The sequence below is a fragment of the Lithobates pipiens genome, unplaced genomic scaffold (genome assembly GCF_037356315.1).
Source record: "Lithobates pipiens isolate NorthernLeopardFrog02 unplaced genomic scaffold, aLitPip1_a1.2 Scaffold_19, whole genome shotgun sequence".
Taxonomy (NCBI): Eukaryota; Metazoa; Chordata; class Amphibia; order Anura; family Ranidae; genus Lithobates; species Lithobates pipiens.
The window spans coordinates 207259961-207275712 of NW_027507764.1; the positions used below are offsets into that span (position 1 = coordinate 207259961).

Sequence of the window (15752 nt, forward strand, 5' to 3'; positions counted from 1 at the left end):
AGAGTGGCCTTTTATTGTGGCCAGCCTAAGGCACACCTGTGCAATAATCATGATAATCAGCATCTTGATATGCCACACCTGTGAGTTGGATGGATTAGCTTGGCAAAGGAGAAGTGCTCACTAACACAGATTTAGTCGTAGATCTTTGAGTTCAGCTCATGATAAATATGGGCAAACACAAAGGTGTTGTGTTTATAATGTTGCTCAGTGTAGAGATATATATTGTACATGGTGCATTATTTTATGATTTTTTTTATATTTTACCTTATTACATTTTTTGCAGTTTTTTTTTAATACAGCATTGTGTAGGGCACAGTACTGTTTCTTTTTGTAACTCTCCAAATGGAAATTCAGCCAAAAGAACATTGGAAGCTTCCATTTCTAGATTCCTTTAAAAGCAATGCTAGCTGTCTGTCTGCCATGCTAATCAAATTGCAATTACTGCTTCCTAAATCACTCCTGAAACACATTTGTAAATAATTAGTTTAGAATAAACTCTGACTTCACTGCCTGCAAACATGTTCCAGGTCAGCAACCAAGAAAGTGCTGAAGTCAGGGGATCAGCTTTACTAATAGGCATTTTCAGAAAGAAGTCAGCAGTATCCATATTTACCTCATAAAGAAAAGATACCAAGAATACCAGATGGAAAATTCTACAATTTATGCTTTTAAGTATTTTGCAAGTAAACATGCAGGATACAAGACGTTTAATGCATATGCCAATGTTTTAGATTAGATAAGCATTTCTACAATATTTTTATGTTCAGATGTTTTTTTCTGATTCTCTTTAAAATAACCATTAACACTACTCATGTCATGAGTCATAAAAAAATAAACTTGACTTTAGTGAACAAGACCCTTCAGCCTAAATGTAAATTGGGTTTTCTTGGATTTGACACAGTCCATTGATTTTATGCAGACAATATATTTTGCCAAAGGCTCTGTCAGAAATCGTAGAAATAATTTAATGCTTGCTGACCATGGATTCAATTAACTAATAAGCAAGTTTATATAGGTTTTCATAGCAAATCACTCTGGACTAAGACTGAAGCTTTGTTTAATGCAGTCCGTGTCATACTGGCTTAGCTCACCTTGAGGGCATGAAACAAAATCACATTATAGTAATGTCATGGCTTCTTGTTATTCAAGCTTGGCTCACCTTGTTTTGTGTATGTGACTACTGCTTCCTTCCAAATGATATTCTGTGTAAGTATATTATTATCCCTTCTAATAAATAAAATTGAAGCTGTGTGTCTGCTATTCGCAGATTGCTTTGTTGTGTTAGACAATTGTGTTGAACAAAATTTTCGAAAAGAATGCTAAAAAACAAATCCACACAGTGTGCTCCACTAAAGTTTGGCTAAGGTAACGCAAATCTCTTCTTGGTTTTAAAATGTTTATGGGAGTGATGGATAGATTGCAGTCACCATTACTGCATGACAGGACATGCTTAAATCAAGCAACAGAAGGGACGTTCTTAGCTCCAAGCAAGCCAGGCAGCTGTCTAGAGTACTGCTAGGCCAAGGGTACCAGATTTGGAAGGGGCCCGGAGGGCAGCTAAAGGACTTACTGACTGTGTTTAATCACAGCTCCCAACTGTTCCTCTTTTGGAGCCACATCTCAATAGTTATCATTACTGCATAACAGGACACGCTTATCTCAAGCAACAGAAGGGATGTTTCTAGCTCCAAGCAAACCAGGATACTGCTTGTTATGTTGTTAGGCCAATGGCACCAGATTTGGAAGGTGCCCAGAGGGCGTCTGAGGCACTTACTGATTGTGTTTAATCATAGCTCCCAACTGTTCCTTTTTTTTAAACCAAATTTCAATATTCGATAGTTACTATGTGACAGGACACACTTATGTCCAGCAACAGAAGGGATGTTCCTAGCTCTGGACAAGCCAGGATATAGTCCATGGTGCTGTTTGGCCAAGGGCAGTAGACTTGGAAGGGGCTTGGTGGGAGATTGAAGCCTGTACTGTGTTTTATCTTCGGCTCCATCTGTCTCTCACTTGGAGGGACAGTTCCTCTTTTTGGAACCTAATCTAAGTATCCCTCTTTCCACCTTTCTTAGATGTGCTGTACAGACCTATATATAAATAAGCTTGCTTTAACTGTAGAAATTGTTCATATTGCACTACACTTTCTATCTAGCCTTCAAATGATTGTTTACATTTATTTTCAACATAGATACAATATAAAGAAAAAGTAGTGATGAAAAAACACCAGTGGGTTTAACAGATCATTTTGTCACGTGCATCAGTTCTTCATGGTGCATGGGATCAGGCGTGTGGCAAGAGAATGTTGCCCATCTTAAAAAGTTTAGTGATATGTGTATAATGGTGATTTATTGGGGTTTTCAGGTCGCTGTAAGCTCAGCAGATTTCAGACCATATCGATTACACTGACTAAATTACATAATTTCTTTACTAATGCTTTTAACTACAGTAAGGACTACAAAACACCTGGCCTTGTTATGGAGAAGAGGAGGCGTTATGTAGTCCTAAGCCCTTGTACACACGGTCGGACATTCTGACAACCAAATCCGTTGGATTTTGTCCGAAACTGTTGCATGCACACGGTCGGACAAAGTTGTCAGAAAATCCGATTGTACATAATGTGATGGCGTTATTTCGTTACGACGGGACTACGTTCAGGCTAGTAGCCAATAGCTTTGGTCTAGGAATTTGATCTGAGTATGCGTGGCACTTTGTCTGTCGGAGTGGGCTACACATGATCGGAGTATGTCCGATCAGGGCATTTTGTTGGAAAATTTTACGGACAAGTTGGAAAACTTGGTCCGTCAGATACTCCGACGGAAACAGTCCGATGGAGACCACACACAGTCGGAATATCCAACAAAACGGTCCGATAGGACACATTCCGTCGGAATCTCCGACCGTTTGTACAAGGGCTTACACACTCATGGTTCTAGGGTGACAACAGTGCTCAGTATGGTTGTCACCCTAGGACAGGAATTGTGTTAGTGGCAGGATTACCTGGCATCTGAAAATAAAGGAAAACAACAAATGCGATAAAAGAAAATTTATGGTGGCTCAGTGGTTGCTGTACCTGTAAGATCCCAGCCCTAATCTTAACAGTTCTCAGATCATATTGGCTATACTCACCAACTGGTGTAATTTTTTCACTAATGTTTTTTTTCAACTAGAGTAAGGAGAATACTGTTGCATATTGTCTGACATATCTAATAATATATTTGTTTATGTCATATGTTAGGTGCATATGGATGTAAAATTGTGATATATTAGTGACCTTTGTAACTTTAGTTAAGTAGTATATTATGCTTTGAATGCCCAATATGGTATGATATTTATAGTAGAACTACATCTTCAATTAGGAAAACAAAGACAAGCCAATCTTCTACATTTTCAAAATGTTCTTCTTCACTAGCCAAATATTCACGGTAATCGCCTTAGACTTGCATGGAGCAGTACCCCTACAGTAGCAATGCTAAGGCTTCTTTCACACTGAGGCGCTTTACAGGCGCTATAGCTCTAAAAATAGCACCTGCAAAGCACCTGTAGAGCACCTCTCTTGTCACACTGGGGCGGTGCGCTGGTGGGACACAAAAAAAAGTTCTGCAAGCAGCATCTTTAGGAGCGGTGTATACACCCCTCCTAAAGCGCCCCAACCCCCCTGCCCCCCAACTATTGAAATCAATGACCAGTGCCGCCGTATCGCCTGCAAATCGGCGCTTTATGGGCGCTTTGAACCCTTTTCCGGGTTAAAATCGGTTTACTGCCGACGTCAAAGTGTCCTAAGAGGTTTTTTTGTAAAGATTTACTAGACTAGGTCTACTTGAAAATATGTTTAATTATTTTTTACAATAAATACATAACTGTGTTTAATTATTTTATTTTTCTAACATATACATGAAGTTCAGCTTTAATCATATGTTAATCCTACTTCATTGTGAAGGAGCTGATTACATGTCGCAACTAGAATTGAGCCCATCAGTTGACGTAAATAAACTATGTTTACCTAAACTGATTTTAATTCCAGGAGTTTCAGTAGCTGGTGTCTGGTGATATTTAATGTCTTCTTAATGTGCCAGTAACAGAACACAGCTGGGATACTTAGGATTTTTTACTTTAATTAGCTTTTAGTGCATAGTATGATACAGCTATCAAATTAATAAAAAGCTATTTTTTGTTAAATCTGTGCAGTTAAGCATACCGATTACTAATTACATAAAAATAAATGTTACCTCTAAAGTGTTGCTGAGTTTACAGCATGGATTTAATGCAAGTGTGCAAAAGATTCCTCCTTTTTCTTGTATTTACTTAACTTCAAGCAAAAATACATGGCAAACAATAAAAAGCGCATCCAGTTCTTATATCCAGTTGTTATGACGGTTACCATGGCAATAGTTCATAGGCTAGTACACTCATGTATTAATTTTGTGGACTTTGGCATTGGTAAAACAGTTACTACCCATATCAATTGTGTATGTGCCCCTTGAGGAATGCCAACTGTCTGTAGAATGCATATGTGCATTGAATTTACAGAAAATCTGACTTGCACTCCAAGCAGACATCCAAATACATGTTTTAAATATACATGTGAATTGTTTTACCTGCATCAGTCCACCTGATGTTATGTTACAGTCTTCTCTGCCAGACATTAAAGCAAGGTCCCATGTTCCCTATAACTGTAGTGTAGTCTCCTTAAGGCAAACCTGTGTATTGCTTATTAAAGAAAAAGCAACTTCTCCCCAGCAACTTAGATGTATTATTCTTTTGATCAGTGGCGGCTGGTGCTCCATTGGTCGCGGGGGGGCATCAGACAGACCTGACCATGGACCCCCCCCCCCCCCCATCGCTCCAGCCCACACAGCGCACCATAGTGCTCTGTTCCCCAAGTCCACCCTTTTTTAAAGTCTATTAAAGCATCTGGCTCTAAAAACCCTCATTGGAATCCATGCGTCTGATGCCCTGCATGTAGATGAGGCGGCCGGATGCAAGGACAGGGGGGCAACTCCCATAATGGACGGGCCGCCACTGTTTTTGATCCTTCTCTGCTTTGATTAACCATTGGGAGCTGAATGTGGTCCTTCACATAGATAATAGTATGTGACTCACGCTGTCAACTCTGGTGACTTGTAGCTTACCCAGGGCTTTTCTTTTTACTTCTACCAGCTAAACAGAGAAACAGGTGAGGACAAAGGTGGAGATCTGTGTTAGGGCAGCCATACATGGATCGAAACTCAGCCAGTTCAGTAGGGGCTGGCCGAATTTCAAACCATTAATGGGCACTGAGATTGATCTACCGATCGACTTCTGTAAAATCATCCTGTAGGATTTTCCCCACTCCAGCCTGCCAGTGCTAATCCGTGTATTCTGACATTGGGGAAGTCTCCCTGCTGTCAGAATACAATAGCTCAGCGGGCAGGATTACACCATCTATATCAAGTTTGTGGATGGTGGTGATTTGGTTCATCCTATCTCCCAAGATTTATTATTGGTTATTAAAGCCACCAATCTTATTAAAGGACTAATGTGCTTAGTAGGCAGAGGCAGGCTTGATGTTTACAGGAAACTGATTGTTAACTTGTGGCAGCTTTGAGCGAATGTGACCTCTACATTGTAATTTTGCACTGTTTTATCATGTGATCACCCTTAATTCCCCAGGTTTGCCCAGACAGATTTACTTCATAAAAGTGTTGTCATATAGAAGGGCAACATTCAACATAGTGGTCCTTATTGCCCTGATAATTCTTTTTTCCTTATGTGGTTCCCTCTTTTAACCACCTCTATACATTTGTGAACAAATTCAGCAAATAAACTATATAGGGCGGTGTGTGCATGGGGATGTTATGAGAAAACTCACAACATAGAACATTCTTGCCATTGTTCAGTTTGTTGGTCTGTACAGTAAAACGCACTAGGTGTAAAATGTTTGTAAACAGCATGGAGTTGATTTACTAAGGCTTGGTTCACACCTATGCATTTTTTAGACACATTCACATCTATGCGTTTTTCAGCCACTGCATTTTTGGAAAGGGTCTGGGACTTTTTTAAATGCAAAACAATGTATTTTTCGTTCAATAGATTTCAATGGAGAAGCAGCAGAAAGGCAAGTAGTGCGGTTTTGCCACGTTTCGAATTTTTTACCCACCCAACAATAAATTGGGCAAAAAAAAAGCATATAAAATGCAAAACTTGCACAAAAAGCGTCAAAAACACATTTGCAAAAACGCGAAAATGCACCGCAAAAATGACTGTACAAACCGATCAAAAGCAAACTGTATAGGTGGGAACCAGGCCTAATACTGGAAAGTACAAAATCTGTTGCAGCTGCGCATGGTACCCAATCAGCTTCTAACTTCAGCTTGTTCAATTAGGCTTTGACAAAGAAAAATAAAAAACATTGAAGCAGATTGGTTTCTAAGCAGAGCTACACCAGGTTTTGCACTCTCCAGTTTTAGTCAATCAACTCCCATGTGTCCTCCAGTAGCACTTCCTGGTATTACTTTTTAAAAAATAATTTTGCCAAACAAGGGGCAGAGCTTTTACAAAAGGATAGCATCATTCAGGTGTGCCTAGGGCAACATGATGTCTAAATACAGCTTTACATTTGTATTACATTAATAAATACTTTGGGGGAAATTAATAAAACATGCCTGAGACCAGTTCTGTTTTAACTAGTGCTGCTGCTCATAGCAACCAATCAGCGTCTATCTTTGCTTTTCACACATCTTAGAAAATTTAAATTTAACAGCTGATTGACTGCACTGCGTTCGAGACAATTTGTTTCAGACACTTTTATTCCCCCCATTGTTTGACCCCTTGGAGCCGGCGCCTACCAGGGGGGTTATGGTCATGTGACTGCCATGATTGGCTGTCACGGCGGTCACATGATTGGAAAGCTCCCCATGGCAAGTAGCGATCGGGAGCTTCCTGTTAGCCACCGGTAACTGTGCCGGGAATGCACAGGTAAAGCTGTATTCATACCAATTCACACAAATATGTCACTGCTCGGCACCAAGCCCACGCACTGTGAGGTGGCATATTTGCAAGTGGCCAGCACCAACAGGTTTAAATTAACCTACTGCCAGATTATGCACAAGTAAAGTATTTAGAAATTTAAACAAGCAATAGAAGCACTTTAAAACAAGCCCTCATCCACCTCTGTCTATCTGTAAACATGAATAAATTATTTGTCAAATTTCACTACATAGGCAATCATATTTTACCTTTCTTATATTCTAGCAAATCTAGCTTTTTCATATAAGAGCTTGCCAGCCTTCTAACGTATAAGCAACCGACTGAAGCCAACAGTCTTGGTTGTGATCTTTGATAATTAATAACTTTGCATTAAAAGCAGCTATAAAGCAGAGATTATGTGTGTTAAAGCCTTTTACTGTTTAAGATGATGTAAATAGTTGAACATCCATAACCTGGGTATATGAGCAGTTTAGATATACAGTTGGCTTCAGCTGATTATGTACGTGTTGTTATGTAATATTTATTAAAGTTTCACAAGACACATTTAATTAGGAAGCTGAGAATGTGCCTGCCCATGCAGGAAGTGATTGTATACTCTATTCATACCGGTTCTGATTGTTTATTCTATAGGTGATGCAAGTCGTGAAAGAACAGATCATGAGAGCACTCACAAACAAGCCAAGTTCTCTGGACCAGTTCAAAAGTAGACTTCAGAACCTCAGCTATACCGAGATCTTGAAAATCCGTCAGTCAGAGAGAATGAACCAGGAAGATTTTCAGTCCCGTCCGATTCTGTAAGTACTGATTTTCACTTACTGTGCTTATGATGCCCATACAAGAAATGAGAGGTACATTGGGACATAAGACCACAGACCTACTAAAAACAGGTCACTAATACAGAAGTCATTATCTACCCCCACTCTGCAAAAAAAGGTTGATTTTGTTTTGTTTGTTTTTTCTTTATGGCCCTATTGGAGAGATTTAATACCACTTCCCATTATGTATTGTATTGAAAGTAAAAAGAAAATGACTGCAGTTAAAAAAAAAGAAAACCTTCCCAGTTCTTTCTAATAAAAAAGAACATTTTGGCAGGCGTTGGTTTTAACAAAAATGTATTGTGGCAAGTTGCCAGTCTAATCCAGTACTTTGTGTTGCTTTTGCATGTGGCATTGTTATTGTCTGTGTATAGATTTTGCATATATAAATGGCACATTCTGCATTGGGTTTGGGGCCCAAATACCATTGGGTAAATATTTGCTTGGATTTGTATACGTCAGTTGGTTTTCTCATACATGCTGTTGGATTAATCCCCTTCTGTTCAACATGACCATTGTGTGCTTGTGTGATTATATAGATGAATATTCCCTTAAGGCTCAACTTGAAATTGAATTATAAAAAAATGAATACAGCTAGGACTTGTCCCTTTCCTAGGTTGTGATGGGACAATGAATGAGAAGCTATAGACTAATGGGCTAATTTTTTGATCATTCCACTCTCACTTTCTGTCAGTACATTACTTGAAAGCACACAAATACTACAGCACAAATGACTGGCTCCTTGTGCTGATTCTCCCTCTCACAGTCCGAACTATGCTGTACAGAGGATTGAAATAGGTTTCCATTAAATCCATGAATTGGTTACACTATAATGTATGGAGCAAAACTGCGGTAACAGCAGGAGGTATATAGAATTCAGCCAAACTCACATTAAATAAACACGCTCTCCACTTCAAATGCCAACTATTTTCCACAAACGCAGCCACTATGATACCATAGATACAAAACTTGTGCTGTATTAAGTTACTAGTTCTAGCAGCTGGAAGAAACAGAAGGTAAAATCTGCAGCAACTTTTATTCACAGACCACTGACCGCAGAAAATCCTCTTATGTAGGTAAAGATGTCTACTAGGCTTCATGCACATGGCTGTACAGGGGCAAAGCTTGCATAAACACTCTCCTGGGACCCGCAGCTGCCTCATACAGTCCATTGAGCTGAATTAAAAAATGCTGTACTCAGTAATGCACAAGGGGTTGCATTAAGCATGCTCAAAGACATTTGCTCTGAAAATACACCATTTATGTTTAGCATTGGTGCTTTATGCAACCCGCAGAACATAACATAGTTAGGTTGAAAAAAGACACAATCCATCTAGTTCAACATACAGCTGCATCTTTTAACCACTTCAGCCCCGGACCATTTTGCTGGCCAAAGACCAGACCACTTTTTGCGATTTGGCACTGCGTCTCTTTAACTGACAATTGTGCGGTCGTGCAACGTGGTTCCTAAACAAAATTAACATCCCTTTTTTCCCACAAATAGAGCTTTCTTTTGGTGGAATTTGATCACCCCTGCGGTTTTTATTTTTTGCGCTATAAACAAAAATAGAGCGACAATTTTGAAAAAAATGCATTATTTTTTACTTTTTGTTATAATAAATATCCCCCAAAAATATATAAAAAAACATTTTTTTCCCTTAGTTTAGGCCGATATGTATTCTTCTACATATTTTTGGTAAAAAGAATCGCAATAAGCGATTATTGATTGGTTTGCGCAAAAGTTATAGCGTTTACAATATAGGGGATAGTTTTATGACATTTTTATTAATCATTTTTTTTTTTTTACTAGTAATGGCGGAGATCAGCGTTTTTTATTGTGACTGCGACATTATGACGGACACATCGGACATTTTTGACACATTTTTGGGACCATTGTCATTTATACAGCAATCACTGCTATACAAATGCAGTGATTCCTGTGTAAATGACACTGGCAGTGAAGGGGTTAACCAGTGGGTGGCAGTGTAGGGGTTAAGTGTTCCTAAAGGTGTGTTACTAACTGTAGGGGGCTGGGCTTTCTTTTAGTGAACACTGATCTCTGCTCCAATCACATGGAGCAGAGATCAGTGTTCACTAAAAGAAAGCCCAGCCCCGTGAGACGATCATGGGTATGACCTGCGACCGGACTCACGGGGGTCCCGACCGGCAGCGCGCTTGCGATGGCAGGGCGGCATTTAAAATTGGACGTACCTGTATGCCAATATGCCTGCCCGTGCCATGTTGCCGACGTACATCGGCGTGCGCCAGTCGGGAAGTGGTTAAAGTGTTTGTAACCCTAAAAAAAAACTAAAACAAAGATCCTGTTCCTTTAAGGCACAGTGCTTGTTTTGTGCAATTTTTCTCTTCATAACTTGTAATAAACCTGGTTGATCCTGCCAGTTCCTTTGTCCCCCTGCCTCTGCTGACCATGATAATCATGGCTGCTGAGCTCTGATTACCATGGTCGGTTTATGTGCTTCATCATCCGCAGCTCTTGTCTCCCCTCTGACAGTCTCTCCCCCCTCCCTCTCTGTTAGCATTGATTGCTTTCTTCCCCACCCCTCCCACCTCTATTTAGCTGCCTAATGCAGCACATATTAATGTATGCCATTATGCCATGCAGATATGCAGCCATTAACAAAAGTGTAAGTGTTTGTTAGAAATGAAAAGGTGAAATACCGCTTCTGACACCGCAGCTATGCGGTCACCTGATCCCCCTCGGCTGGCCTGCCTCGATGTATGGAGAATCTCAGTCCCTCCTGCTTCTTTCCATTGATCAAGGCCAGCCAGCACAGGGGGGTCACGTGACCGCATAGCTGCAGTGTTAGAAACAGTATTTAGCCTTTTCATTTCTAACAAACATTTACACTTTTGTTAATGACTGCATATCTGCATGGCATACGTGTAAAGTAACAGTGACTTTACAAACACTTTACTTCATTTCAGTGAGCGGATGTACATGGAAGCTGCAGGTCCCAGGAGATTGTTTGCACACATTCTGCATGCTGTATGGCTCCTGTACATGTGCATGTAGCCTTACTCTTAAGGAAGCAGGTTTTCTCTACTCCACTGGTACATGACATTTCTTGCTAGATAATAAACCAGATCCACTAATGAAGGCCTACACCATAGACATCAAAATTATCAGTCTGCAGCGTCTTAATCTACTGTCAGTGAAGCCGCAATCCCAGCAGCACATCTCCTATCAGCCTCCCTCACTGATGCATAGGCTGAAAGTCCTCCAGCTGGAGCTCACTGCAAGCAGAATCAAAGTAAAAATAGTTCATACCCATAAGTAAAGAAACCAAAAAAAAAGGTTAATAGCCCTGCATTGTATATGATGATGTTGAGGTAACACCCACAGACCAGAGCTGTGGGAGAATTCCGGAGGCAGCTATAGGGGTGGATAGGACAAGTAATCCTGCCTGTTCCTGTACTCCCGAGACACAAGAAGCTGCAAAATAGATATCTTCTAATTCCTGGAGTTGGACTTTAAAAGCATTGCAGGCATATCCTGGTCCAAGTTTCACCAGAAAAGGCTTTTCAGGCAAAATTTTGTAGTATCCTGAATGTAAATATATAAAAGCTTTTAGTTTTTATACTCTTGAGTCTCTGCTATCTGTACTTTGATTCTGCTTGCACTGAGTTCCATCTGGAGGGCTTTTAATAAATCCACCAGAGAGGGGGCCTGAAATGTGCTGATGGGATTATGGCTGCAGTGACAGTATGCGGACGCACTGATCTTGGATTCCACATTGTCGGCCTGTAGGGTGAGAGCGAAGTATTCAATTTTTTAACCAGCTGGAAATATAATTTAACAGCGGAGCAAAGAACACCTTATTCCTTAGGATTAGAAGATAATATCTTTACCTGTATAGAAGGATTCTCTGCTGTGGGGAAAATCTATGTGGCTGCAGACTTTACTTTCTGTTGCTCTCAGTTGCTACAACTAGATTTTATTACTTAGCAGGATTCAAGCCATAAGACACAATATAAAATATTTCTCCATAGTCATGTAACAAATGAGAAGAATAAATCTATAAAAAATTACAATATGAACAATAAGGCAAGCTGCACAAAATTGTGTGTCCTGATATTAAAGTGGTTGTCAAGCAACTACTATAAAATCCTCCCATCCCCTCTGTAACATAACAATATGTGTGCCTGTGTTCTATAAAAAATATGCCGATCTGTATCTATATCACAGCTTTGTTTATATAATGCACAGGGACACATATTGTTTTGTTACAGAGGGGATGGGAGGATTTTATAGTAGTTATGAAAGCAGGAGGAGGGGAGAGGACAGGCACTGACATGAGCAGACAGGCAGGGACGGGGGTGGGGAGAGGAGGACAGAGCAAGGCTGCGAATGACGGAGGCATGTAAACTGACCATGGTGTCGGGCCCAGCAGCCATGATAAACCATGGTCAGTTTATAGGGTGGAGGGTATAGCCAGGCAGGATCGGCCAGGTTTTTTAGTTGATAGAAGGGACCAAATTACACAGCACAAGCACCTAGCTGTATAACATGCTTTTTTTTCCTGACAGGAGGAGAGGGAGATGTGACAGGGAAGGGTGGTGTGAACAAGAAGTATGAAGGAGTGGTGAAGAGAGTTGGGGTGTATTGGAGGAAGGATAAGAAGCCTGGGCATGTTTCCAGTTAATCCACATATCTGGGCAATAGGACCAGATGATTATTGTAATGGAATCCTACACATCACTGAAAAATGTGAAAGGTAAATAACTGGCACAAAAAGTTAGTTATAACATCTCTGTAAACGTGTAAAGTAGGAGCTAGGCTATAAATGGTGATTACTGAAAGACTAGAGGTTATATGATAGAAGGAAAATACAAATTTGGTAGGTTTGCAAGGCAGCAACAAATAATTACAGTAGGTAAATGACAAGCAAGGGAAGGAACCAAATCCAAATAGGGAGGCACAGGGAGCAGAGAAAATTACAGGAAGCACCTGGCTGGGTAGGAGATGGAATAAATAGCCTTACAGAAGCTGGACATAAGCACAGCAGGGCAGTAAGTAGATCCAGCTGGTAGCCAGTTGCCGACGTACATCGGCGTGCGCCGGTCGGGAAGTGGTTAAAATGTTTGTAACCCTAAAAAAAAACTAAAACAAAGATCCTGTTCCTTTAAGGCACAGTGCTTGTTTTGTGCATTTTTTCTCTTCATAACTTGTAATAAACTTGGTTGATCCTGCCAGTTCCTTTGTCCCCCTGCCTCTGCTGACCATGATAATCATGGCTGCTGAGCTCTGATTACCATGGTCGGTTTACGTGCCTCATCATCCGCAGCTCTCGTCTCCCCTCTGACAGTCTCTCCCCCCTCCCTCTCTGTTAGCATTGATTGCTTTCTTCCCCACCCCTCCCACCTCTATTTAGCTGCCTAATGCAGCACATATTAATGTATGCCATTATGCCATGCAGATATGGAGCCATTAACAAAAGTGTAAGTGTTTGTTAGAAATGAAAAGGTGAAATACCGCTTCTGACACCGCAGCTATGCGGTCACTTGATCCCCCTCGGCTGGCCTGCCTCGATGTATGGAGAATCTCAGTCCCTCCTGCTTCTTTCCATTGATCAAGGCCAGCCAGCACAGGGGGATCACGTGACCGCATAATTGTTTTTGAATATTAAGTTCGAAACACATCTTTATTTGCATTTTGTAGGAGGTGGACTTTGTAAACTCAAGTTTGGAGAAAAAAGTTCATGCTTTGCAATTTAAAAATGTGTTTAATAATGGGGTTCTTTTGTATTGGTACCCATTAAGCAGTTTTTCTTTATTTGATTACATTATATACATAAGGGGAAGGGATTCATTGTGGCAACGGCAATGTTTGCAAATATTTATATGATTCCTTTTTTATATTCCGCTCGTTGCTGTGCTCATTTGCATAGTGCGGATAGGCATGATGGGATGAGCCGTTAACTTGGTAACGTTTGTTTAAATTCACAAGGGCTTCCCTGAGGTCTTTGCCTGTTATCGTGTAGATTCGTACTACACGACAGGATGTGTTGTTACCTTGGTAACTTTCGTAAACATGGAGAGGCTGTCCGTCACGTCGTGCTCACCGTAAGCGCACTATAGGAACCCCGTAATGTCTATTCATATATCGGGTGTCACGTAGTTTCCGTGTCCGCTGATGAAGTCCCGCCCATAGGGACGTAACGTACGGACGGAGATCACGTGACGTCATCCGCGGTCATTGATCATTTTAAAGATCGTATGAAGCTTCGTTATTGTAAGTGTGTTTTTTATGTATATTCATCATTAAAACGTTTTTCTATGGAGAGCACTATGGCCTGTCTTTCTATCCACATGGTCTGAGGAATTGTGAATACTCCTATATACCGATCCAGTGTGGGTATTCCACGAACGTGTCAGTTCATTTGACTCTGAATAGGAGAAAGCTGTGTTTTCGTTTGTGAATAGATCGGTCACTCATCTGGCAAGCGACTAAATCTTCCTCACCTAACATCGCTGCCTTGGAAACTAACTACAAGGTGCTTATTAGATGGTACCTGGTCCCCGCCAGGATTAACAAATTCCTTCTGCAATTCTCACCTCTTTGCTTTCGTGATTGCATCAATATGAGCACGCATCTCCACATTTGGTGGGACTGTCCCATAGTGAAAACACATCATTGGCACCAGACCCAACAGTGGCTCTCCTGAACCACAAGCCCACATCTTTGACGCAATTTAAACATCTGCTCCAAGTCACCACTGCTGCCAAACAGACTATAGCTAAAGCATGGAAAGCCACTTCCTTGCGTGTACTTGCAGTAAAACACATGATTTCCCAAGCAATGATTCACACCAAATTGGAAGCTGTCCAATTAGATAAAGTTCTTACATTTGAGAAGCTCTGGAACCCTTGGGTAACCAATTTCCTAACCCCCTGATTTTTATGAAACCCTACTACGTCCATGACTTCTCCAACTGACTCAATTTACCCTATCCTTGAGTCTGACACCACTCTCCTACCCTCCCCTAGGGGGGGCCCTTTGCCTGCCCTCCCTTTCCCTCCTCCCTTTCCCTCCTCCCTTTCCCTCCTCCCTTTCCCTCCTCCCTTTCCCTCCTCCCTTTCCCTCTTCCCTTTCCCTCTTCCCTTTCCCTCTTCCCTTTCCCTCTTCCCTTTCCCTCTTCCCTTTCCCTCTTCCCTTTCCCTCTTCCCTTTCCCTCTTCCCTTTCCCTCTTTCCTTCCCGTCTTCCCTTCCCCCTTTCTGCCCCCTCTGTGTTTCGCCCTTGTCCTCCCACTTCTTTCTCATCTCTACCTTTCCTATTCTACCCCTGCAGTCTCCCTGCCCTGACTTGAGCTCCTAACTAGGCATTCCTCTTAGTATACCTGCTGCCCCCCCCCCAGCCTACAGTCTCCCAACACTCTTGCGCTCTTTGCTAGTGTCCTCCGTTGGGGTACCAAACAGCCGCCTCTGTTAAATATTTTCTTTTTCCCTGATTGTTAACATGTTGCCTACCTCTGAGTAAAAAAAATAATTATATGCATGTATTACTCAGCATTGAGGGCACCATGAATCCTGACCAAATCTCCAACTCCATTTACAGAAATGCAGATCCAAACTTACAAGGAACCAACACCGTGCTTCACTGTTGCCTGCAGACACTTAATATTGTACTGATTTCCAGCCCTTCAGTGAACAAACTGCCTCCTTCTACAGCCAAATATTAAAAATGTTGATTCATCATTCCAGAGCACCTGCTGCAAATTTTTTACACCCCTGTTCCTATGTTTGTGTGCATAGCTGAGACGCCTAGCCTTGTATCCGTGTCAGAGGAATGGCTTTTTTTCTGCAATTCTTACATGAAGACCACTTCTGGCCAGACTTCTCCAGACAGTAGATGGGTCTACCGGGGTCACACTGGTTTCCACCAGTTCTGTGCTGATGGCACTGCTGGGCATCTTCCAATGTTGAAGGGAAATAAACCTGATGTGTCT

At 41.3% G+C, this 15752-nt stretch overlaps 1 protein-coding gene across 7 annotated transcripts in view; it reads left to right on the forward strand.

Moving 5' to 3' along the window:
- Nucleotides 1-15752, forward strand: part of ELMO1 (engulfment and cell motility 1) — a 568419-nt gene that overhangs the window by 495581 nt on the left and 57086 nt on the right. For all 7 annotated transcript variants that reach the window (XM_077491651.1, XM_077491655.1, XM_077491653.1 and 4 more), the window contains one exon: nucleotides 7600-7763. In XM_077491651.1, the coding sequence (XP_077347777.1) occupies nucleotides 7600-7763 (164 nt within the window). The remainder of the gene's footprint in view (nucleotides 1-7599; nucleotides 7764-15752) is intronic.